Source organism: Gouania willdenowi, chromosome 6 (assembly GCF_900634775.1).
Source record: "Gouania willdenowi chromosome 6, fGouWil2.1, whole genome shotgun sequence".
NCBI classification, from domain to species: domain Eukaryota; kingdom Metazoa; phylum Chordata; class Actinopteri; order Blenniiformes; family Gobiesocidae; genus Gouania; species Gouania willdenowi.
The window spans coordinates 28,766,393-28,793,694 of NC_041049.1; the positions used below are offsets into that span (position 1 = coordinate 28,766,393).

Genomic DNA, 27,302 nt, shown 5'->3' on the forward strand with positions numbered 1-27,302 from the left:
TATTTATTTATTTTTATTGTGATCACAATTTCTCATGTTGAAAGAACAACTATTATAAATGCATTATTTTGTCCTGTCATTGTTTTATTTCCTTTCTGTAAATAAATGCTGTCAGAGTACAACAGGGTCACTTTCACAGGTGTGAGGAATTAAGCCGGTGGGTTTAAACAGCCATTCAAAAATATGTGCTTCACAACTGAATGAAAAAATAAAGTGTGAGGAAAGCGTGTGTGTGAGGGAGAGAAAAAGCTGCACACCCACGGGCCGCAGCGGTGCGTGTGTGGAGTCACTGGTGACACTGCGATGGAGAGAAAATGCTGTGCACGCTATGGACGCACCACTTCAGTGATGTTTTGACCGTCAAACTCTCGTGTCGTGTTGATGGAAGGAGCATATGTAATTGCTCATCAATTGAGTTGATGGAAGGCCAGAATCAGCTGACCACATATGAGAGTGTGGTGACACAGCGCTACTCATGAGCTCAGACCTGCTGGATGATGCTCAGTAGATCATCTTCAAATGGTGCAGACTGATTGACAGACTCTGTTGCTGCATCAACTCAGATCAATGACGTCAACAGATCATTTGTGTCCAAATCTGCCTATTTTTCATGAACCAATCAGAACAAAGCTACAGGACCTGATGAAGCACCCACATTAAATTAGGGGGAAAAATATCATTAGGTTTTAAAGTTGTTGTTGTTATAACTAAAGCAATGGTTCTTAACCTAGGTTTGATCGAACCACAGGGTTTGTTGAGTCAGTCTCAGGGGTCAAGACTCACAGTAAATACTGTATGTTACGCAAAACACATTTACATAATAAACTAGATTAGAACATAAATTACATTAAAAATGATAAAATGATAAAAATATTAACTTGTGAAAATGTAAGAGTTTTGAATAAAGCAAAAATTGGCCCGGGCTTACGTGTGTGTCCCAAGAAAATACATGTTTGTTTTGAAGAAATCATTAAATTTTTCCAATTACGAAGAGTTTGAAGAACGCACTGATGAAACTTGCAGGGTTCAGTATAGAGCTTGAATTCTTTGCCCGAAGCTGACCTGGCCTGTTGGGTTTGGGCTTAATTTTGATAGGTATACCACAGGCTGAGGCCGGGTTCAGGTGATGCGTTTTGATTAGCACGAGAAACACGTACAAATGAATGCTGACTCGTTGTGGAGCTGTGTGCGGTCACATAGAGAACAAGTTCTGAGCTGTGTGTGTTACCAGATGCTTTATTGCAGAAGTAAAACCGCTACGTAGCGTGTAACGGCACAAGAAGCTGCTGGTCATGTTTATAGTTGTATGCAAAACAAGTGACTGGTAAATAAAGCTGAGTTATTAAAAAAACTTGCATTAGGTCATACTACATACGCACGCATGGATTTGAATAGAGTCAGGTTGAAACTGCTTCAAGCTTAAAGAGACATCGACTTAATTTGGGTTGAACATGTTTGGACGGTGTTCTGTCGAGCCCGGGCCGGGTCTCTTTTCGTTGACCTGAATAAAGCTCTAGTCCAGTACCTCAAATTAGGTTAACAACTACTGGACTAGAGCATGTAATGTGCAAAGTTACCAGCCAGAGGTTTTGTAGAACCAGCTAAAAGAGCTGAACATAGGGATTTATAAATTTTTCAAACTGAACAAGAATCAGTATATTGATCCGGTTTATCCCCACAAACCCATTTACGATACTTCCTAAATTTTTTTTTTTTTTTTTAAATCAAAATCCGTCTATTAGTCTTTGAGTTAGACTGTTCACTGTAATACGAATGAGCACACAAAAGAAAATATAATTGTTCACTCCCCCCAAAAAACCCAAATTCTACATTAAGACTTGTCGTCTGAATGTAGCCTAAGGAGTGGTTCACTCTGTGTGTGCGGCCACTTCATTATGCACTTTGAGCTCACAGGTTTGCATGTGTGTGGCCATGTCTCTGAACTTTTTTCACAGTTTTCTTAAAAATGTTCACACTGTGAAATTGCTCATGTCTTTAAAGTAAAGCAAACAGGAATCAGGCAGGTTCAACATGTCACTGGATGACAATTACTGTCTAGTCATCATGAATCACAAGTGAATGACGGGGGTGTGGGGGCAGGGAAAACAAGGAGATCGCCGACACTTTTCTCTCCGACGGTGAAAAAGGAAAAGCCTCACGCAGGTTATAAATAGCATTAATAGATTGTTTTGTTCTCTCCCTCCCATCAGACATTAAAACATTGGGCAACATATCTCCCACAGTGTGACACACAACTAAAAAAAAAAATCCTACAAGCATACATATGTCTTTTTGTATGACAAGGTGAATTATTCACGCCCCCAAGAGCAGAGGGAATACATCACAGCGTCTAGTGCTTCTTCAAAGCTTTTTATGAGCAGCCTCTATTCCAGAGCAGATACATAAACAAAATGTGCTGCGCCGACGGTGAATCAGCAGCCCCTGCGACCGCACAGGCCTCACACGGGACGCTTTTGTGTCCTGCCAATGCTTACATTAGGTTGAGAAAAGCTCAAGCTGCTCTAAATATTCTCCTTGATGCCATCAATCTTGGACGCATTCCAGGAAGTGGACCACTGGCAAAGATCAACTCTGCGTGAAGTGGGCCAACTGGTTTCCTGACAAAGGGCCACCAAATGTTTATTAGAAATGTAAAAAAAAAAATCAAGGCAAGAGAGAGCCAATGGGATGTCTTTAATAATCTCTAGCTGTGCAGAAATAAAATTGTTTTATATTGAAAAAATTATTGGATTTTTTTAATAAAACAGTTTGTACACAGCTGTGAGTGTACAAAGATGTGCAGTCGCCTCTGATTTATTCTAGTCAATAATCGTCAGATGTTGATTGATAAACAAAAAAAAAAATATGTATAAATACGTTAAGTAATTAGCCTAAAACTCCTTGTGATGGGCCCACAGTGACTATTGTGAGAGCAGCACATCATGCATATGAAGCTGTGGCTGCAGCAGAGCACGGTGCTTAAGACAAGGCTCATTGTTTTGTAGTATATTTCATACACAAGGCAATTCAATATGCATTAAATGGTTAAAGGTCCCGAGTTTAAAAATAAACAATAAAAAAATTCAACAGTGTTTGAAATCAACAATAAAATGATTCAAAATAGAGCCTTTAACTTTGATTTAAAAATGTTCACATTAGATGCTGACTTCAGCTCTGCTGGCAGTTTGTTCCACTTCTTTGCAGCATAACAACTAAAAGCAGCATCACCACGTTTACTGTGAGCTCTGGGCTCCACTATCTGACCTGTGTCTATAGATCTGAGAGACCTGCTGGGTTCATACCTGACTAACATGTCACTGATGTATTCTGGACCAAACCCATACACATATTTACACACCAGCAGCAGAACTTTAAAGTCTATTCTGAGGCTGACTAAGGGAAATAAATAAATAAATAAGGTGAAAATAAATGTGTTTAAGAACTAGAGAACTACATCCTATAATATATAAACTGGACAACTGATAAATGACAAGGCTATTCCAATTCCACAGTTTTGCCACCCTGTAAGGTGTGAAACACATGGGTAGTGCAAGGATGATGAGACATTTTAATACAATTTCACAGACAATAGAAGCAATGTTTAAAAAATAATGTTGACAGTAAATGATCATTAGTAAAGTTAAATGTTTAAACAGCCATTACAAGACAAGCTACACATCTGATCAAATGACCCTCACGTGTGTATATAGAGGTTATAGTTTGTTAAATGTGACACTTTTGAATACTTTAAATACCTTGATGGACACAGTAGAAGACTTCACTGATGTCAGAGCTACATTTTTCCAACTGACCATGTGACTGGAACAGTCTAACAAACAAAGTCCCAACTTGCAGGATCTATAACACAAATTGCTTCAAACTTTACTGAACCATTAGTTGGATTCCCATCACCCTAATAATTGTATGTAAGAATAAAGGTTCATTTTGTATACAAGTATAGCAGTGTCACAATCACACTACATAAGTAGCACACTATAGTAGTTTTAATGTAGTGTACCAATCTTGAATTAAATCTACAGTTACGGACGAAATGCAACGATTGAAATCTAACTTTTTAAATTGTTCATTAAAGACAAAATGATTTTAGTATACCTAATCCTGAATAATCAAACCTGGATATTTAGGACAATGTCAGAGCTTAAATAAAGATATAATACAATTTCAGAATTTATTATAATGCAGTAATAATAATCAAATAAAAAAGTTATGACCTTTAAAATTTGATATAAGAAATGGACAGCATCAAACACAGCGAAGGACCATAAAAGTGTGATTAAAATATTAACGTTCATGTCAGCATTTAGAATAATGACCAACCTGCAAGATATTTGTATTTTTCTATCCTTTTGTGTGTTTTAGTTGTACCTTTTTGTTTTTTGTATTTCTTTTTGCATGTTTTTGGAGTTCCCTTGTTCATTATTGTGTGTTTTTCTTTTCCTTTTGTGTATTTTTATTGTCTTTTTGAGTGTTTTTGGAGTCATTTTGTGCATTTAATTTGGGGGTTGCAAAAAAAGGCTGAATGTGGCCCCCGGACCACCAGTTGCTCATGCCTGGCTTAAAACCATTTAAAAATATGATGAGATAGAATAACAGCAGCTTTGGCCACATTATTAAAGTCATAGAAGTGATTTATCTGGGTAAAGAACAGCTGGGCACAGGTTCAGGGTGTTTTACCTGATTGTCGGGATGGTTCACAGTAAAGTATCCCACGCAGATGATGACTTCATGCAGAAGCTCCTCTGATGAATGCTGCGTACAGTACCAAAGGAGGGAGCTGACGATGTGTCGGAAGGCCAGAGACAAACCCTCAGCTCCTAAAACACACTGATGGGAAGCAGGCAAAGCATATCACTGTACGAGGCAGTAAATTAAGCACAACGAGCTCACACTGGCTCTATATGTGATGACAAAGAGCACCATAACAAAGGAAACCAATAAAAGGTTGGATATTTTCTACACTGTGTCCCCCTGTAAGCGTTAAAAACCTCCATCCCACTCGGAAACGAGATGCGAGGAGCCGCTCACAGACAGTATTTATTAAACATGTCAGTGTGACTCAGCAGTGTGAGATCGTCCCCATTTGCTGCGCAAGTTTCTGTGTGTGTTATTGTTTTTGTTTGTTTGTTTTTAACCATCCATAACACTACACCTGAGATGCAAAAGGCTGGTTTCAGGGCTCACTTAGAGATGGAAGTGAAAGCCATGGAAAGACAAAAGAAGCCGTCCAACCCGAGCTAACAGGCTCTTTGGGAGTAAAAACATTTAGGCCAAAAATCAACTCCAAGATGGAAAAGGCAAACAAGAAAACCACTAAGCAAAGAGAGAAATAAACAGGTCTGGTTTGAATATGAAAAGCCGCAGCAATAATTTCACGACCATTTGTGAGGTTTTCTGATTTGTTGCCATTTTTTCTGCCAAAATGAAACCACTGCAAAACTGGGTTATTTATACCACACTGGAGCCATTATTGGGAGCTGATGCGCGGCAAGGCCTGTTAACATGATCTGGATGAGGCGCTCGCTGCTAACGTGCGTTAGCTGTTGTACTGAGGTAATGCGAAACACAAGGTGAATACAACTCCAGCTAGAAGGAGAAAACACTCGCACATTATTTAAAATGTTCATAAAAGCTGGCCGGTGACATGCTTTTCTTTCCAGCTGCTTTGAGTTGCCTTATTGTTGTGGGTCAGTGAGAGGAAGCTGCTTCAAAGTGATTACCCCCAGCCATTAAAATAATTAACAGCGTTCACGCGTTGCTCTCGTGGCTCTTAGTCTGAGTTACTGAACACATTGAAGCTGTCGCCCATTGCCCTGTAACGTATGGCCCAGCATACAGTGATAATCACTCCTATTGCTCTCTAACTGCTGACCCAACAGGCTCTGTTCAACCCCAAACAGTGACCCAGGGTTGGAGGGCAGCACTGCTTATATGCCCTCACATCAGCTTTGTCTTCATGACATCTACTGTTAATGATCAACTATTGGACCTATACATGTGTACACATGTATTTAAACTAGAGGAGATACTTCAGAGTTTATACACAGGAACATGTCTGTTAAAATGAGAGAAATACTTAAAACTGCTGGGGGCGATCATTTTTTTTTTTTTTTTTATCAGATAAAGACATAGTGTAGGCCTCAGCGGTAAAACAAATCTAAGATCATTTACAGTGTGAATGGAGGAAAATCACTTCTGTGCATCCGTCTACGGGACTTCACATCCCACAATGCAATGCACAAAACTGAGCATTTACAGTGGAGATGAAAACAAACATTCGAGCGGCAATTTCCATTGAGCAAATGATGAGGCCTACACTGAAAAAAGTGGTCTTCAGCAGCTTTAATCTGATAAAAAAAATTATCATCTCCAGCAGCTTCAAATTTAATTTATTACCTTTTATTAATAGAAATTCTTAAAATTATTAAGGCCTCCAATTTCCTGTGATTGTGGAAAATGAACGGAAACAGAAATGGCAATATTGTTACTATTTTTTTTGAAATTTTTTGGGGGGTTTATCTAAACAAAATCAAGTGGGTATTGCAATCTGACACTGAATATATCCTCACATGCCAGTTTTGGAAAACTATCACACATTTACATATTGTCTTTGTAAACAGTCAGTCAGAGAGACAGAAATGTCAATTCTCACGCAAAATCTGACATAATGTGAGGCAGTATAACTATAACTTCACAATCTAAACCCTCACCCACATGTTTTGAGACAATATCTCACATTTCCACCATATTTTTCACTGGTAAATGACTGATCTAATATCTAGGTTTAGCAAGTGTAGAAAATGGCTGGACGTCAAATCTGCTGTGTATAAATATAGAATTAATGACAACATAGTTACCTCCATTAATTGTATTAAGCATATTTGACAGAGGCTCTACATCATTTCCTAACAAACCTTCAGTAATTGAAATAAGCCAAAATGTAAATTTAGCAAAAAGGACGGTGGATTACTCTTGATGTTGTAAATACCTGGAAGGCAGACAGGTCGAGAATGGCGAAACTGTTGAGGAACCGGATGCCTTGCAAAGCCACCTGGATGACCCCCGGGCTGTAGGGTTCCTGACTCTGGGAAGTGGACTCGGGAACAAAACTGTGCAGCAAGATGCAATAAAGGCTGTGCACCACTCCAACCAGGTCAGTGGACTGCAGCAGGGCCGTCAAGCCAGTTGGGTCCTGGCGTTTATTGTCAAATATATTGGGAACACTAAAGAGGAGCAGAGGAAACAATGTAATAAGGACACCATTGGATTTATGAGCGGGAAAAAAAGATTTTCATCAATTGTTAATGAATTGGTAACTTGTATTTCTCAAATATCAAAGCAATCACAACACACGCTCATTTAAAAATTGAGCACTTTTTCACAGGAAAAAGTCCCAAATACTGCCTCGTCTATTAAGTTTACCGGTGTTTATGTCATGACAACATTACAAAAGTTATATCACCGGGGAAGTACCACAGGATTGTCCCATACCGCAAACAAGGGCGACTGGTGTCCTTTTGTGCTGAACCTAAAGTAAACGCATAAAATGACCAAAAAAAGACAACTAAAACAATAAATATTACATAATATTAAATAATACACAGAAAAATATACAAAACATCAAAAATACACAAAATGAAAACAAAAACCCACAAAACATCAAAAAAACACTAAAAGACTCAAAAAGCACCAAACACACAAACTATGAGAAATAATAAAAAAAGAAATACACATATCGACTTCAAAAACACACAAAACGACAACAAAAACACAAGAATTACAAAAAAGACCAAAAACACAAAATGACAAAAATACACAACTCCAAAAAACATTTTATACAGAGAAAAAAAAACACAAACATAAATGCACAAAATGACCCAAAAAAACAAAAATAAATACAATATAACTCCAAACACACAAAAACTGCTTAGATTGATCATTATTGTAAATGCTGACATGAATGTTGATAATGTGACCCTCGGATCAGATTTCTGTTCTATACAATAGTGGGCACAATAGGTTGGTACATTATGTATCAGTAGTCAGCTGGAAATGACCTAATTAATATTAGTATAAAAACTCAATCTGATGAATTATTCTCTCAGCATCAGCTGTGCCATGTGTTTAATAATGCACACTACAACATTAGATTTAGGACAGGCATCATCTCTGTTTGGTGCAATAGTCGCAGAAAACAACCATGAAGTTTTCAAGCTGTTTTGTGTTTGGAATGAAGAAGAGACTTTCAAGATTCACATTTAGCTTTTCCGCTCCCACTCATCCTACTGTAAACAAATGAATCCCATGACAGGAATCTCATGGCAGTGACTTGAAGCTGGTTTGTCATGACCAGCCTAACAAGGAGCTGAGTGCTCGCTTACTTTTTAATCACAGCCTGCAGAGATGATTCAAGGTGACTATTTTCTTTTGTCCACTTATCAGCCTATGCTTCTGTATCAGAGGAGTCGAAAACTTAATGATGTACAACCTGAAATCTGTAAACCTCAGATTTCATTATTGAAATGATTCATTTTGAAAAAAGCATTGATCTTTCCAGGCCTCACAAATGATAAAGTTTAGGATTGTTACTAGCAGCTTAGACCAATAAAAAAGCTATTCGTTAATTAATGTTTACATGACTATCAAATGCATGCAGAGGATTCTGGGAAAAGCCTTTTGCTAATGCCGACAGACAATTTAAAGCTAGCACTGCTGCACCAGCTATGATTTGCAGCCACACAGAACGGAGGGCGGGTGACCTCAGGATGAAAACGGCCGTGCATGCTGATACTTGACGGTAACCAACAGGCTTGGGTGAAATATGCTGCGAGGCAGGAACACAGCCTCCTAATGCCATAATAATCCCCTGACACAGCAACTGGCATGGAGCAAATAGTAGAGCAGCCCGCTGAGGGTTCTTATATGTGGAATAGTTGAAGCATTGGCAGCAGAGAGTTCACAGGCTGCTGCACTGATGATAGAGTGTTAAAAGCTCTTTCTAACGACTAATCACTAACTAACCCATTCTCCTTCTCGTTGGGTTTTTACAATGGGAAACAATGGCAACACATTGGTTGATGGGGTTAAGTTCTGAAACTCGTCTGCCAGTAGAAATGAGGAGGAGAACACTTCATTTTACGTTGCATGCCAAAACAATTGTAGCCACTTATCAGCTCAGCATGTCTGGTCCTTTGTAGAATGTCGCTGTAATGCCAGTGTCCCGTGGTGTGACTGTGTGCTTAGCCTCTGTCAGCAGCGCTACTGAACCTCTCCGAGTGCAGGTCACCACAGAACATGTGGGTGGGCTCCCCCCACACTGCTAGCTAAGGTTTATGGTGAGTGACAGAAACTGGGTCAAGTAGATGCCTATCTAGTTGAGTTGTGACAGCAGCTTGGTCAGCTCACAGTAAATGAACAGTGGATACCCATGAGCCCTTTATGGACACTAACACAGAAAAGCTTTGATGGGGGCTCAGTCTTATTGGGTAAGATGGGATATGAGCCCAACAGAGGTGTGTGTATAGCCACTTGTTTGTGGACGATCAAGTGATGTTGAACTCTTTCATTGACAAAGACTGTGTTCGAAATTGCATACTAACATACTGTCTACTATATACTATTAGTACGATTAGTGACTGTTCCCACTGAAGTATACTTCCAAGTTTCTTAAGATGCATTTCGAACCCACAACGACAAAAAATAAAAGTACACTGAGGCTAAATATCTCTGATTCTCCACCTATGAAAGTTCTAAAAACATTTTAAGTGAGAAAGTAGAATATCAACATGTGGTAATTTGAAAGACAAGAAGAGATGATTTTGTATTGAAAAGGGGATGTTTGACTTTTAGTTTGAAGCCGGTCCCAAGACGATTTTACATTCTGTTCGCAATGCATCATGGGGTGGTTGAGCAAAAATGTCCCGATATAGTATACATCCGGGTATTTCTTGCGTACTCAATCTTTCCATACAATGAAATGTGAACGCACTACATACTCATTTTGACGTCAGACTTAGTATGAGTAGTACGTTACTATGACATTTTGAGCACAGCCAATGACTCACGCTTACCGTCCAGTTATGGCAAAGCACATCTTACACAGGCTGTGCAGAAGAGCCGAGGCCTGCTGAAGGAAAGCAGACATCTTAGGGTGGTCATCGACAGGGCCCTGGACCGACAGGAAGCAGCCATACAGCTTGTCAATCAAACCCATGTTTACGACATAGCTGAAACACACAAGCATGGGGGGGACATTCTTACATTGTGCATCATATAGGTTCAAAAAATATATGCAACTCAAACAGGCTCCCTGTGCATTCTTTCACAGAACTGGAGCTGAAAGCCAACAGCTCAGCTAAGCCCTCCACCCCTGCCAATACTGTGATATCTTCAATTTGTCTTTGCCAGTGACGGGTCTCTCATCATGTTCCCTGGACTCTTTCAGCCACAAATGAGAGCTAATAGTGTCATTAGAGGTTTGGTGTGGCCCCTGTGCCAGAACAACTCTGGGCCCTTGACAGCCTGGTGACCTGAGGCGAGTCTTTTAAAGCTCTGGTATGTGAAGCTCTCTGGGTACCAACAGTTTACGGGAAGCTGCCAATCACAATTCAGAAGTTTCCTAGTTGGTCACTGTGAACATTAAGTCACTATTCTCTCTATTTTCACAAGTCTGACTCTTCAAATAATTCAAATCCATTTTTAGTTCGTTTTAACCCGACAACAGCTTCTCTAAACAGGCGATTATGATTGTTTACGACCTGAACTTTGGGTCATCCGACACTTGAGCTCCTTCCTATTGTTTTGACTTGATCCTCCTCGAGTGGAAAACTTCTTTCCACACACTTGCTGCTTTTTCCACTGCCGTCTGCTTATCATTTGACACCCAGCACTGTGGTCAAAGTTGTCACTTTATGTCTAATGATTTGAGAATGTATGAAAAACATGACAATGGTATGGGTTTAAGAGCCCTAAAAGGCAAGCTGGTTAAAACTGGGTATGTGTAAGAGGCTTGGGGGTTTGTTTCTTTGTGATCTATTGCTTGGTATAATGGGAAAGAGTTGCAAAAGCTGGAAATGTTTTGATCTTTTGTCCTTCCTCACATATACATTATGAGACAGTGGAGGTAAATCTTGTCTTCGTGCTTGGAATTAGTAGTCTGACGACACACTTTTTCTCAGGCCCTCCCTTGTCTTCAGGGTTACGACTGGGTCAGTGAATGAGATTGGTGGGCCTGTGCAGCTGCTCTGTTCAGATGAATCATGACTGGTGGGAGGGACGGTGGAAAGACTGCACTAGTCACCCAGGCTTGGTGAGGCCCGGCCTGCCTTTCCTCACACTTAAAGCTGCTGCTGGAGACAATATTTTTTTATCAGATAAAGACATAGTATAGGACTAAAAGATCAATAAATTGAAGATCAATTACTCAAAAGAAAAAAAAAGCCACTCAAAAGTTTGTTTTGATCTTTACTGTAAACACTTAACACATTTTCAGAAAAAGTGTGTACATTGCATTGTGGGTTGTGGAGTCCCGTAGATGGATGCATTAACATTAAAGTCTTTTTACTTAATTATTACTGTGATTTCTTGTGTTTGCCCCAAAAACTCTGCCAAAGTGACTTCCCAACACATTTCTGGTGTTTTCATTTGACAGAAAGATGTGAAAAACGAAAGCAGAAAATACTAATTCGGCCGAAATTGAATGTCTCCAAGATTGAGGTGAAATCATGGGGAATTCCTGGAAAAAACTACAATGAAATTAGTGTTAAGTGAATCACTGTACTCCTTGTTTGGCAAAGAAATGTATTAAATCACAGTAAGAATTAAGTAAAAACACTTCTATGCATACATCTACAGGACTCCACATCCCACAATGCAAAGCACAACACTTTTCTTTCAATGTCAATAAGAGTGTTTAAATTGATGATCAAAACAAACTTTCAAGCACCTATTTCAACCTATTACATCTTTTTTTTTAGCAAATGATCTTCAATTTATTGATCTTTGAGGCCTATTCTGTCTTTATCTGATCAAAAATGTTCATTGTCAGTAACTTTTACATTAGTCTATGAGAGCCTCGACTCCTACAGAAAGCCCTTCACTGCAGGCATGAGCGTCATCTTCACAGGGACTTTTTAAAGCTTTGAGAGCGCTCTGTGTTTACGCTACTTTGGGACCCCCTCCCTCTCCTGGAAACCGATTTTGACTTGAAATGTGGCGCTGAACTTGTGGTATAAGTCAGCGATGGAACGATGCCAAACTGCACCTCATTCTCACACTACTCCCATTCTAACAAGACACCAGTTGGACCACTTCCAGGTAACCTGACAGTTTGTCAGCCTCTGCTGTACTTCAGGCACGCTGTTGAGGAAATCAGAGGTTGACCAACTCACAACCCATTGAAGAGGAGTGGAGGAAGAATATAGTAAATGGGGCAAAGAGGATGTAAGGTGAGAATGAGGAGTGCCATGAAGGAGGGTGAGAACCAGGATGAGGGCAGCTCAGCACATCAGAAGGGAAATACGGTACCTGATGAGGTCTTGTGTGCGAGCGTTAAAGGACTCAGAGGCAGAGCTCTTGCCCTTGGCGTCTGGAGAGGGAGCCCAAGTGTTTTCACCCTGTCCAGGCTCAGGCATCGGAGATGACAGGATGGTGGCAATAATGTGAAGCAGGCCTGTGGTCAAACCCTCGAAGATCTGCTTGTTCACACTGCGGCCAAACATGCTGGACTTGTCCTCATCTGGGACAAAAAGCTGGTTAAAAACAGAGGCAAAAAGATGAAAGCAGCTGCTGGTATCGTCATACAAACACCTAAAGAATATTACGTAATAATAAACAGTAAAGATTTTTGCACTAAATTTGAAAACCATTTAAAATAAACATGACAGCATGACTAAACCATTGATGTACAAGTTACAAACACAATATACAAACAAGCTCATGTTTGTTCAAAAAGAAATCCTGTTATTCCTCAGCATGTTTCACCTATGGAGCATCCAAATTGGCGTGAAGAAAAAAATAAAAATGACAGAGAAAACTGAATCATCGTGTGAATCACCACCTCATTCAGTGTGGATATCTCAGTCCCTTCAAACACAAAAAAAAACAATGAAAATCCAGTATTTGCAGGGCTCAAAATGTTCTCATGCTTATATCACATGACGGAAGTCATTTATAATCCAAAATTGTTAAAAGAACTATCAACTTTTCCAAAATCAAGGAAGTCTAAAATAAAGATCCTGCAGGAAATGATATTGGTCACTTATTGCTAGGAGATCATCAGTGCCTTACATACTTTATATATTATCTATATGTGGAAGTGCAAACCAGGGCACAATAATGTAAAAAAAAAAAAAAAAAAAAAAGTGTTGAAAATATGTAAAATTATTTTAACAGATATTTCTTAATACAAAATGATAGACTCAATAACATTTTAAAATGTAAACATTAATCCTACATAATTGTTTTGTTATAATGATATAATGTAGACTCCAAAAGGAATTACTGGTACTAACTGTTTATTTTACTCCGAGGTGGCAGATAAAATCAAACTGACTATGACACAGTATGTCATATTAACAGTTGTTATACTGTTCAGATTTACTGCCGGGAGAGTAAAACCTGTGGGGGGATAGTATTTAGTAGCTGCTTTATTAACCACCACACATCAAGTTTATCACAGAAAAATTTACTATAAATCAACAGCTTTTGCAAAAAAAAAATCATTACATCAGAAAGAATATTCTCAAATAGATTTAGACAGACTTTATGAGAAGCAGAGCCAAACAAAAGAAAAAAAATTCTCCTCTGGTCGAGAGGTTGGAGTGGACGCTGACAGTGAAGGGAAATCTACCAACATTCTGATTAAAAGTGGGAAAGCTTACACACAAGGACAAAGCAATGAATTCTCAGTTAAAAAACAACACATTTGTCAATCATAATAGTTCAAACCAACACATCATGGAGGACTGTGTTGAGCTAAATTTCATGAGCTAAGATAGTTCACCTCCTGCAGCGCTGTTGGATATGTCAGTCAGCAGAGCAGCTGCTGGGATATGTTTTATATAAACTGGAGCGACCAAGCTGAAGTCTATGCATGCCCTGAGGAAATATGTCTGCTTTGGAATGGAACATGACTGCTGAAGGAAGCCCCAGTAGAGTTCATGCATGCACCGCAGCCTGCGCCTGTGCCTTGTCCTGCCCGTGTTGTGAGCGTAGGCGGACCCCGACAGGCCGCCACTGTTGGATGTTTGGAGGGAGCTGATGTTTACAGTCCTCCTTACAACGTGCTGAAGGATGTGGGCTGACATGTCGCCACAATGAAGCCTGCCTGCACTCTCACATTCCCTCAGTGGGGAGGTGTCCGTGCACAGTTTGTTCCTCAGCAGCTTGGATTTGTCAATAACACTGTTGTATAGGAACTGTCCCAACACAACTTTTCACTTCCAATACAATATCAATATTATAGCCGTGGGTGTTGATCCGATACGATACCAACATGAATCATACATACTGGTATGACATAATTTGTAGTGTGAAATGTTAGAAAAGGCTCAATCAAGTGATATTACTCAGAACAATAATCAGCAACAATAGGTAGAAGAAGAAATGACCTATTTATTATTAACTAATGGGTTACATACAACCTTAAATATAAAAATATTCAAAAACTAAATTAAATTAATAAATACAAAAATAGAAGACCCTAAAAAATAATCTAAATAATCCAATATAAGCAATAAATATATCACATCAGATACAGTTCTATATATTCAGACATTTGTGGGGTTATTTCTTTGATAGTTGTTTATTTTCTGTTGCTGATATTGGAATGATATCCTATATTAATATCGGATCGGGAAACCGGGAGTAGGAGTAAGAGAAGTTGACCAATATGATAGCAATTTCCCTGTGGCAAGACAACATAAAAAGCCTCATTATAAAGCATCTAGGCTGTTAAATAATAGTGAAAATAAATAACATAACGGGATAATGAAACAAAAATAATAAATCCACATTTTATAAATCACCAAGTAAATTGACGAACAAACAAGAAGACTTCCATTGAAAGGTTAGTGACCATGTTTCCGTGTTCTCCTAAAAACAGACGATAGCTGGAGGCTGCCTCTGTTGACGGAATACGTGCGTTTGTGGGGAATGCATTTGATTAAGGCAATAAAAGGCAATTTTAGAACAGAAGAATACAATGGAAGTTTCTATTTAAAGTTTGAATAAATAAACCAGAATTAAGCAGCTCCAACTTGACAGCAACACAATAAAATTAGTAAAACAATAAATAGATAAAAAGTAAGTAACTAGTACAAAAAGAGATGAGAGAAAAAAACTTAAAATGTGCAACTACTACACATTTAAAAATGTTTAGAAAGGTATATTATCAAGATCAACATGTCTATTTTAAACTAAAATCATTAACATTTTGAATTCTTAAAAAGGAGCTGGATTTCTTTTACAGTCATATTTAATTCTGTTAACGCTTTTTCATGATTCACGGAAGAAACCAGTAGTAAATGCAGCAGTAGTGGAATTCCCAGACTTACTGTTAACTGATGCAGCAGCAGATCCACGAGCAGGACTATCTTGTTGCTGAACAGCACATAGGAGCAGTTGAGAGCACAGCAGGAACATGCCAGGTAATAGACATTAACAGCAGCACACAGAGACCTGAGACACAGAGAGACGTATTCATCATCAGCTTCAAAATAGAAGAAAATGATACCAAACACCCTGATGCGCACTGTCATATCAAGGCCTGAGAAAAGCAAACACACTTCTCGGTTTGTGATTGCCTAAGGGTGCTGTTTGTCTTCACAAGTTAAAACCATATCTCACTGACAATATGAGGAATTAAACACTTTCAGAGGTGCTGAGTGTAATCACAGTCACATGTTGGTGGAGATGCTCTGGGAGTTCCTCTGAGGAGAGAGAAGTGTTTCCCTCAGCAGCTTCTCCCTGAGCTGAGCCAGCCCGCGTGCTGCTGTATTATGTCTCCTTTACAACAAGCCCAGGAGAAGATTAATGCCTCAGATAACTGACCAATCATTCTGCTGTGATGGCTACTCCCCTTCTCTCCGTTTCATCAGTTCATATTTCCTGACAACTGTATATTTTAGCCATTGGAGAAATAGCGTGTCCTATCTGCTCGGTGGAAGAAAGGAATCTGCCTCGACAGTGTCTAAAGTAGGCCGTGTTTATTTAAACTGGTAAACATTTTGATACGTACCGAACCTTCACATCTGCTGCACATTTTCAGTCAACCCACATAGCCACTTTCAAAGAAAAGGTTCATTGATGTCTGTCAATAACGTTGGCCGTTTCATGTGATGCGATTACCAGTAGGAAGAGGAAAAAAAGACAATGTCTTGAAGGATTTACTAAGCATCAAAACTCTTTACTACTATTAATGTGTGATCCATGAACACATGAAAAACATTTAAATCAACTGCAAGTTTACATGAATGGAATAATTATACATTTTAACATTATATAGCAGACATAGGCAACTTTTGTCAGAATACAATATGTGCCTCAGAAATATAATTGATCAGAGGACCACATTTTGTTCATTTTCCTTTCATTTTGTCTGTTTTTCTATAATTTGTATATTTTTGGGAGTCATTTTGTGTATTTTTGCCATTTTACAGTATGTATTTGCTGTCCTCTTGTGAGATGTTCAGGGCACGTTCCTCCTGAAGGAGACCTCAAGAAAAACACAGGATACGCTGGCCTGGGAACGCCTTGGGATCCCCCGGAGGAGCTAGAAGAAGGGGTCGGGGAGAGGGAAGTCTGGGCCTCCCTGCTAGGGATGCTGTCCCCGCGACCCAGCAACAGATAAGCAGAAGAAGATGAATGGATGGAAGGATGGATGTTTTCTTGTGCATTATTGTCCTTTTGCATATTTTTCTGAATTTAAGTATGTAAGTTTTAATTTCTCTGTTTATAATCGACCGCACAGAGTCGAATTCAGATGAGATCTGGATGGTGCATTTCATGGTTTAAAGGGGGGTGCTCATACATTTGGACCTACTGTATCTTAATTAATAGGGATAGAAATGTCTTCCAAGCTTTTAAAGTGTGAATGATCATTGTACTATGATAAGGATCACTGATCCAGATAACTGCCGATATCTGGCAAAGAGGAGACTTGGCACTTGGCAGAGGTTTGTGCTGAATTTCTGTACAAATGGAATAAGTCTATTCCAATTTAAACACTTCTGTCAGATAGACCAGACGCAGACCCCTAAAGTAATGAGTATGTGATTGCTTTGTAACACTGCTAATTAAGCTTGTCTTTGGCCATTGCAGAACAAATGTGGAGGCTGTCAAAGGCATGTCTGAGATATGCCCTTACACTAGCTAACACAATGAACTGTCAGAGTGATCCGTCTTTGGTTTCCTCCCATCTAATTGAACTTGATGAGCGAGACACCCGATAGGCTAAACCTCTCTGGGAATCTTTATATTTAAAAACCCCTCAATGACAGCACGGCCAGAAGATTTTTTTTAGGAACAATTTGGTAAAGGGACACGCTGCTCTTTCTCATGAATGTGCGCGAGTATATCAAAGCAAGTCACATTCCTTCTCTTGTTTCACATTTCACCGCTGAGAGTGAGTTTAACAAGTATCGCCAATCACTGCAACTGTTCCGAAGCTCTTTCCACTTAAAAATAATAGTTATTTCTTTACTCTCTCAATAATGTGTTTGAAGGTACTGTATGTATCCAACAAAAAATTAAAACTGCTCTTCTGACATAGGGACAGTAGCCAGTTAAAGTGAATTGGATCCACAGGAGTCAGTAGTGTTGACTTATGAACAGCGACCAAAAACAATACAAGAGTTGAGAATGAGGCAAGACAAAGACCATAAAAAGAGTTTTTAAAAACCATAACAATGTTGAACAGTTAGTGAACATTATCTGTTTCATTTCAGTTTTCCCTTAAATACATTTGACCGTCAAAAACCAGGCGTCAGCAACTCTTTCAAAGCATAACATGCTAAAATCTTAAATCTTGACAAATTTGTTCAACTAAATTCTTGCAAAAACAATAAATCCTTAGTTGCATGTATGTAAAAGCCACTAAGTCCATAATTATCTCAAATATCTGAAAATAAGATATTTATTTGTCAGCTAATGAAGCCTAAGGTACAGTAAGTGTTTAGAGTTTTTGTACTAGAAAAGATTTCCAAGGAGGCAGAACAATCAGTAAGCTAACACTAAATGTTTGAAGTCAAATCACAACATTCATTAATCAAAAACCATTCCAAGTGCTTCTCCTGATTATCACATTAATAAAGTTGAAGAAGAGCAGATCAGTGCTGGTCTGGACAGAAAATCCAGCCCAGTCCAGCCAATTTGAGACAAGACCAAGACCTACAAAATATGCTCTCGCACTTTAGTTGGTATAAAAAAAGTGTTTTTTGTTTGTTTGTTTTTCAAGAATAAAAAAATATTTCTTTTTTTAAAAAAAAAATAAAAAAAAAGGCAAACCCTCCAAAGAGGTTTATTCTCTCCAGTAGGTTAACTCTGGAAAAAATCAAGAGGTGACAACCAAAAACACTAAGATCGACAGTTATGGATGGTGTTAAGGTAAACGGCCAACTTATCGTTCATCTGACAACAACAAAACAAGTATGTAAAGGACTCCTTATGCCTTTTGTCACCACGTAATCAACCCTGAGATCGGTTTTCCTCAACTTGAGTCTCAGATTCCTCACCCTTTCTGTGTGCTTCCTATGTGCGCAGTCAAGCCTGACGCTAGCAGGGCTGCAGAAATCTGACTAGCATCCAGATCAGGTTGTGTCCGTCTCCTCGACAGGAGAAGAAAAAAAATCCAAAGCCAAAATAAAAGGTAAAGAGCAAAACTCTTTCCTTGTGCTGTCAAACAATCCCTTCATTCACTGCCATCTAAATGACTTAGCGGCTGTCCTTCCATGCTGGCAAGGTATGGAGGAAGAGAAATCTGATGAGCCATCAAATTGCACACACTAACACACACACATGCACACACACTTTCAAAAATGCTGAAAAACACTGAAATAAAACCAGGACTAGCAGGTTTGATTTCACAGGATATACAGATTAATGTGAGACACAGGTAAAAACAGACATTAACACTTAAGTCTCTCTGCTGCTCATCACAACATTCAAAAAATCTCCACAAACTCATCAAAGTTAAAGCCTTTTTTTTTTTTTAAATCAACCATTTAGTCGAGTTAAATAAATCACCCAATAGACACACAGCAGGACCACAAACATGATATTATCTGATCTAAGGGCCACATCATCTACATTCATGTCAACATTTAGAATAATAACCAATGTGAGCATTAACACAGGAAACAAAGGGATTTTCTTTTGTGGTATTGTAAATTTCTTTAATATTTTTGTGGTTGTTTTATGTTTGTTGTATTATTGTATATTCTTTTTGTGAATCAAATATTTTTCTCCCATTCTGTGTTTTTTTCTTCCATCATTTTGTGTATTTTTGTTTTCATTTTGGAAATTGTTCAGTTATTCTTTGTTGTTGTTTTGTGTGCCATGAGTCATTCTGTGTATTTCTGTTGTATTTCATGTTTTTGGAATATTATAGTTTGGTTTTGTATATTTTCCTGTAATTTTGTCTGTTCTTTCGAGTCATTTTATGCATTTTTTTATTGTTGTTCTGTGCATATTTTGTAGTATTCTGTGTGATTTGTCACTTTTTGTTTTTGTTGTCACTACTTTGAGGGACTGCACAAATTAGACAGAGGGCCGAATGTGGCCCCCGGACCACCTGTTGTCCATGTCTGATCAATAGTGACCCAATCAGGACAAAGGATGTTCCCATACTAGACCAGCGTAGACACAATCATACAAACTTACTTCTACCATATACAGTATTTGTTTTTTGTTGTTGTTGTTTTTTAACAATGAAAGGAAGTGAATATTTCTTTTATAAACCCTGTTCAAGACACTCAAGCTCCTACAGGATTACAGCAAAACATTAGCAGAGCGTCAAAGGAAATTAGCTCATTAATGTAATGGTAACAAGATGGAAGCAGTATCCCGGGGGAGAGATGTGACGGAACGGGGGGGGGGGGTCTCGGCAGCTGCTTTTTTTTTTGTAAATTACTCTGCTTATCTGTTGGGAGGAGGTGATCAATACGGCAGTATCACTGTAAACAGATAATGTAGCACACTCCGTCTGCATGACAGCCCATTAGGCCACACAGTGATCCAGATGACAGATAGTGATAAGCTGGAAGACATTGACCTGTCTGACACATACAGTGTGACCTCCCAGGATAAAAATATATTAATTAAAAAAAACAAAAACAAAAAAACAGTCAGTGAATTTGTTTAGGAAAAAGCACACAGGTTACAACAAACTCAAGAAAAAGCAGTGATGTGAAATAAGAACCATGGTTGACATCACACAAACAAAACGACACACACTGTCACTATCAGAACCATTATCATAGAGGACACTATAGGAAACTGGCAGCCAGGCTCAAATTTTGTTTGGCCCCTGAAGTAAATATACAGAATGAAAAAAACTAAACAAAAAAGAAAACAAAGTTACAGAAAACAAAAGCAAAAATACACTAAAGGACAAAAATTAATATCCAAAGAAATTGACAACATACACAAAATCACTAAATACACACAGAATTAAAGAAAAATAAACAAAGGGAAGATAAAAAAAATATATACAGTGATAACATACACTAAATTATGATAGGGTGACAAGAATGAAAAAATACACAAAAACATCAGAAAAATATACTTAATGACAACAAGAACACACAAAATGAGATGCCACACAAATCCTTTGTTCTTTCCTGTATTAATGCTCATGTTGGTCATTATTCTAAATGCTGAAATTATTGTTGTTCATAATGTGGCCCTCAGATCAGGTGCAATCACATTTTTGTGTCCCCGCTGTGATAAAAGTAGCCCATCCCTGTCATAGACTATATTTTTAAAGTGCCAACTCAAAAGATTAAGATGAAACGGTACCATCGAGCCCTGAAATAATGACTGCATGTCAAGGAGACGTTTTAAAGCAAATTACCAGTAATGCTTTAACTAACACACTGGCACACACAGACATACATGCAAAGTCTACAAACTAGGGGTGCACCGATTGCAATTTTCTGGTCGATCACCAATTTTTTTTAAAAGCCTGACCTGCCAATTCCGATTTACGTGTTGCTTTAACTACACGTGAGGTGGTTATCTCAAATATAAATTAAAAGTGAAAGAACACTGCTGTCCAAAATCTTAAATTACATCACTTCCTTTAGTCTTTCATTTTTCACATTTTAAAAACAAACTAAACGTGTCCATCAGGTTACACTGCAGACCTGTTTTCAGCTCTTTGACTAAAATAAAGTGCATAGCAGTATTTTGGTTTTACAAATAAAGAAAATCACAGGGTTTGGGGTCAATTATATAATAATAATCTACAGGATGAACTCAAAAAACATCTTAAACTACCAATAAAGTGCCCTGAGTTTTAAGTTTCCTTGTAGAGTAAAAATAAAAAAATGTTCAAATGCAGCAACTTTGTGGATATTTAAATGTAAAAATATCAATCTAAAAATAATCTGCAACAGTTTCCGAGATAAAAGCTCCTAAAAGTCAAATTATTTTACAAAAATAATAAAGTGCATCATGTGTAAATGTGTAATGACAGAATAAAAATGACACGGGTTCATTGATCTCACACTTATTACAGTCACTTGTTCATTAGTGGAAGCTTTTTATTCATGTACAAAGACATGAAATCCATCGTTTTCCTCGGAGTAGTTTTGTTCTTTTCACTGATCATAAGTACTAACAGCAGTCCACTGGTTGTTTGCTACGCTAGCTTTAGCATTAGGTTGATCACTAGCTTCAAATAATGCATACTCAGCAGTGTGGTGGTTTCTTAAATGGTGAATGACGTAGCGTTTTGTTTGCAGCTCCACCGGGACTTATTTCTGCATTACAGGAATTACAAATTGCGATCTTTTTCTCTCTTTTGGCACACACACACATGCACACATGAGCTGGTGGGCGGGGTCTGTCAGTCATCTCACAGCAGAAGAAGAGGCTGACTTTATGAGTGACTTTAAGACATTTGCGGAGGTAGAAAAGATCCGAGGAAAAGATCGGTTTCATATGCAAGGATCGGCCGATCGCCCAAAATGAGTGAAATCGGCAACAACTGATCGGTGCATCCTTACTACAAACAAACGTTTTGTGCAGGAACAAAGCATCTCCATTTAAAGATGTTTCTTTCAAGTGAAAAGTCCGTTTGAAATGCCCTCGAATTATAATGATGGAGTGAGAGAAAGAAAAAAAAAAAAATCAATACATATGCTATGTCCCTTAAAAGCCTTATAAATACAAGAAGCTCCATTCTCCATTAGCAGGGACTCTGAGACCAGTAAATGCTAATGAATGGGAGAGACAGGCCATTCCAGTCCATTACAGAGTCTCAGTATGAGTAGAGAAGCCTCCCTGAGGTTATCTACTGGTGGGCCACGCAAAAGCCAGACCCACAACTCAAACATATTTGCACTCTGAATGATATATGGGACACATGTGCTTTGTGTGTTTGGGAAGAAAAGGGGGAACACAAATTGATTACAGAAATGGAAATGTGTCCCATTTGTTGAAGGGCAGTGCTGTTATTCATTTCTACATTTTGATGATATTTATTAGCACAAAGTCTCAATAAACAGTGATAAAGTGGGCTACGAGGGATTAGCTCACTTAATTTATGCTCCTGGAAAAACAAACACAAAGAGAGCATAGAGTTGTGTTTCTAGTGAGGTCAATGAAAGGATAGTGAGCACAATAAACCGGATTAAAGCACTGGAAATATCACTGATAGACCTATGATGGCATCACATCATAGGTTTTGCTACTGTTGGGAAGTAGAAGTTAGCAAAAATATTTAGGCGAGGCATTTCTAATCCACAGGTACTCGCTGTACATGAACTGATCTACCCACATGTCTCACCCCAGACATAGACATTCACTTCAACAGGACATTACCAACATTCATATGCTAGCATTTAGAATAATGACCAATCTGAGCATTAATGCAGGAAAGAACGAAGACTTGGTATTTTTTCAATCTTTTTATATATTTTCCTGCCATTTTTTATATTTTCGTGATCATGTACATTGTCTTTTTGTGTGTTCATGTCATTTGAAAATGTTACTCTTATTTTGTGCATTTGTATTTTTGTTGTTATTTTGTGTATATTCTGGTTGTATTTTGAATCAATTCCTTGTATTTCAATTGTCATTTTCTGTATTTTGTTGTGTTTTGCATTTTTGGACTAAATCTTTGTAATTTTTTTTAAGCCATTTTGTATATTTCTCTGCAATTTTCTGTGTGTGTGCTTTGTATATAATTGTTGCATTTGGAGTCATTTTGTACATTTTTCTTTCATTATGTATATTTTCGTTGTTTATTGAGTTGTGTCATTTTGTGTATTTTTGTTTTATTTTGGAGTAAATCCTTGTATTTTTGTTTTTATTTTGTCCATTTCTCTTTAATTGTGTGTGTGTGTATTGTTCTGCCACTACATTGGGCGCAGCACAAAATAAGACCGAGTGCCACATGTTGCCCAGTGTATAATCCAATTTTTCGGGCACATGTTTCTGACTGTGAGGAGAAAAGTGACAGATCCTGAGAAAACCCACACAGGCCATGGGAGAACATGCAATCTGCACTCAGAAGACCTCCACTCCAAATGCATGCTTCCTTATTCAGGCCGTCCAGTCATAAAGACACTGTCCCAAAGTTTCAATTGAGTGAATATTACGGTAAATACTTTTTCTTGACAATTTAATTCAAAACATCTGAACAGTCATTTAATATGAACTACTCAATGAATGTTTAATTATGCATCATACACACTGCCTTACCCCTATAATTACATTTAAAATTAAGAATAAATGTTTGAACTCCCAAATGAAAAGACAATAGAGTATATATAGTCAGAGTATATATAGTCAGAGTACAAGAATCAGAAGAAATAACTGCAATTTTACCAAAGCTATACCTCAGTTTGTCACATTATGATTCAAAGATTACAGATAATTTATTTCATTTATTTAATCCTTACTATTCATACTTAATCCGCATTTAATATTTTATATTTATTCTTGTGTAAATATATTTATTTTCTTGATGTCCATGATTTGATTCATGTATTTAAGTATTTGTCCTTTGATAGTGTTTCTTTTCACCTCATTACGTCTACTTGTGGAGCCACTGAAACAAAATGTATTTCCACGTGGGATGATTAAAGTATTTCTGATTCTGATTTAAAGGGTTATTGCTGAGTATGTAGAACAGAAATGTTTACAAATATACAATATAATACTGTAATACTATTAAGGGTGGGGTTTTATGTTTATATCAGGATTTTTTTTGTGTGCGCGACAATATTATATCAGTATTTGTCATTTATCTCCAGAAATATACAGTGTATTTTAAATATTTATTTATAAAAATAGCAACAATTGTTACTATCAAATCACAATACTTGTAAAATCCAAATGAATCAGAATTGCAAAAACGTAGAATCAGCAAGTATTGTGATCAAAGTAGGGCTGAACGATTAATTGCATTTGCAATATTATCGTGATATAAAATGCAATTTTCTAATCACAAAGGCTGACATTTTTTATTTTTGGTTGTTGTCCTGTCTTGTACTGTCCTGTTAAGTTCAGTGTGTTTAAGAAGTGCAGTCCACATGTCCACATGTGCTTTAAAATGTATTTTATATTTATTCAAAGTATAAATAAATCTGAAATTGTTTATTATGAAACAGATTGATATATTGTTTGTGTTCATTGAAAAATTCATGACAATAATTGCATATTAAATCTCAATATTGAGGAAAGAAATCGCAATTAGATTATTTTCCAAAATCGTTCAGTGCAAGGCAAATTTATTTGTATAGCGCATTTCATACACACGGCAACTCAATGTGCTTTACATGATAAAACATTCAATTGTTTAAAATCAATAAGAACATTTAAAATCATCAGTAAAATCAATTCAAATCATCAACAAACACATTACATCAACAACATCAGCCCTAGATCAAAGCAAATGGTCTCAGCCCTAATAACTATGCTATATTAAAATATAAAACAGTCCTCCATTTAAAACCCTTTTTTTGTTTCAGGTTGGGAAATCACAAAAAATAAATAAATTCAGTGTATTTTTTCTACAGGTACTTTCCAAGTGCTTTTGTATCCGTGTCATTTGAATAAAACACACATACTGTATATCTGTTTGTACTCACTTGAGGGGGATGCGGGGAAGTGCAGTGGGTGTGGAGACGGCAGTGATGACCTGCAAAATCTGTTCCAGAGCCAACAAGCCTCCGCCCATTTGGAAAGCCACTTGGTCTGCATTGTTCTGGTAAAGTAGGGACGGAGAGAGGAGAAAAGGAGAGAAACAGAGGTACAGTCAGAGGACAATAAACTGCTGGGAGGACAGGGATTACAAGGCTCTCAATAGAGAGGGAACCTCTCCTCCGACGGCAGAGAGGGATTGAAATCTGACACAAACTGATCCCTGAAGTATTCCTGGTTAATCTCAAAAGTGCACAACCCGACTCCACCTTGCAACAGTCTTGCTTCAGTAGAAAGCAAATGCTTTGCAGGCTCCAGTTAACAGCAGGGTGGTCTCCACAAATGACCACAGACCAGCGAAACTGGGAAAATACCACTCTGGAGATCTAAGATGGTGCCAATTAGAGAACATTAGGACGCAAACACTAATGTTGATTAAAAACAGAAGAGCATAAAATACCGTTTAGCGCTTTCCAGACACCCACCTTTGCAGAGGAGTTAGGAAACAGGTTTTGTGACACCAACCTAATTCTGTGTGACTAAATCATAGATTCTTTAACAAACATAAAACGCCTAAAATTCTGTGTTTAAGATGCTTAACTCTGATCACTGTGCAGTTAACTTAGCTTATCTGTTTAAATCAGCCAACATGCAACAGTCATGCTGGCTCTAGAAATGAGTCTGCAAATTATTTTTTTGCTGATTCACTTTTTCACTATTAAAACACTTCACAAAAAAGAAACGTAGACCATGGATTTTTTTTTAAAATCATATTTGTAAACACATTATGAACACAATTTGAATGCTTCAGTTAACTTGTAAACATTTTTCTTCCTTTAATATACATATCTTTTATCACAGAGTGGGGCCACAAACATGTGTTTGTATCTGAACTGAGGCTCCTCCATGAACCGCCACCTTAACGTGGTGGAGGGGGTTGAGTACCCGAATGATCCTGGGAGCTATGTTGTCGGGGGCTTAATGTCCCTGGTAGGGTCTCCCGAGGCAAACAGGTCCCAGGTGACGGGTCCGACTAAGAGCGGTTCAATGGCCATATATGAGGGACACATTATGAGAATTTAAAAATTAAAATCATACCAATCTGGACATCATCATTGTCATTTTGCAAGTTTTTGTTGAACAATGAGTTTGTGTGTTTTTATTGTGTTGTATATTCTTTCATGTTGTGTTTTTGTTGTTTTGTATATTTTTTTTAGCATTTTTTGTAATCACTGTGTATTTTCTGTCATTTGTGTGTTGTTGGCATCATCCTGCTTGGTTTTGTTGTCATTTGTGCACTTTTGTTGTTGTATATATTTTTCCTATAATTTTTCTGTATTTTTATATTCCTCTTGTGTATATTTCTGTCATTTAGTGTGTTTTTAGAGTCATTTTGTGCATATTTTGGGCGACTGCCACTCGCCCTGTGTTACCACCCCAACGTTACTTTTGACAGTAACTAGTACTGTGACGCAATATTTTTTAAAGAAATAACGCCGTTAAGTTACAATATGGTGCATTTGTCCGTTACTTTGCTAGCTGCAGTGTACTTCCTGTTTACAGTGGCGCTACATATTTTTGCGGGACGCCATGCCAACCACGGTAAAATAGAAGAACAAACATTGTCAGCGCGAGAGCAGGACGTGCTTGCAAATACACGTATTATTTTACTCATATGTCTCCAAAAGATGCATCGGTGTAGTTAAGCTAACGCTGCGTTGGTGGAAGTGATGGAAGCCACTCCACCGAAACAACAGCGGCTGGATTTTAACGGACTGTGACTGTTATCCAGGGACAGATTAGTCAAACTATTGCATGGTATGTTGTTGTAAATATGCTGTGAATTTGTTTTTCAACATTTATTTTTATAAGCATTTTCAACGGCAGAATGTGCACCTGGAATACGCACAGCTTAC

General features: G+C 37.9%; 1 protein-coding gene across 6 annotated transcripts in view; it reads right to left on the reverse strand.

Annotated features, from left to right (window-relative positions):
- Positions 1 to 27,302, reverse strand: part of scaper (S-phase cyclin A-associated protein in the ER) — an 86,649-nt gene that overhangs the window by 7,452 nt on the left and 51,895 nt on the right. For all 6 annotated transcript variants that reach the window (XM_028449011.1, XM_028449013.1, XM_028449009.1 and 3 more), the window contains 6 exons: positions 25,335 to 25,450; positions 15,573 to 15,696; positions 12,544 to 12,767; positions 10,089 to 10,244; positions 7,007 to 7,241; positions 4,696 to 4,845 (listed from right to left, as the gene is read on the reverse strand). In XM_028449011.1, coding sequence (XP_028304812.1) covers positions 4,696 to 4,845; positions 7,007 to 7,241; positions 10,089 to 10,244; positions 12,544 to 12,767; positions 15,573 to 15,696; positions 25,335 to 25,450 — 1,005 coding nt within the window. The remainder of the gene's footprint in view (positions 1 to 4,695; positions 4,846 to 7,006; positions 7,242 to 10,088; positions 10,245 to 12,543; positions 12,768 to 15,572; positions 15,697 to 25,334; positions 25,451 to 27,302) is intronic.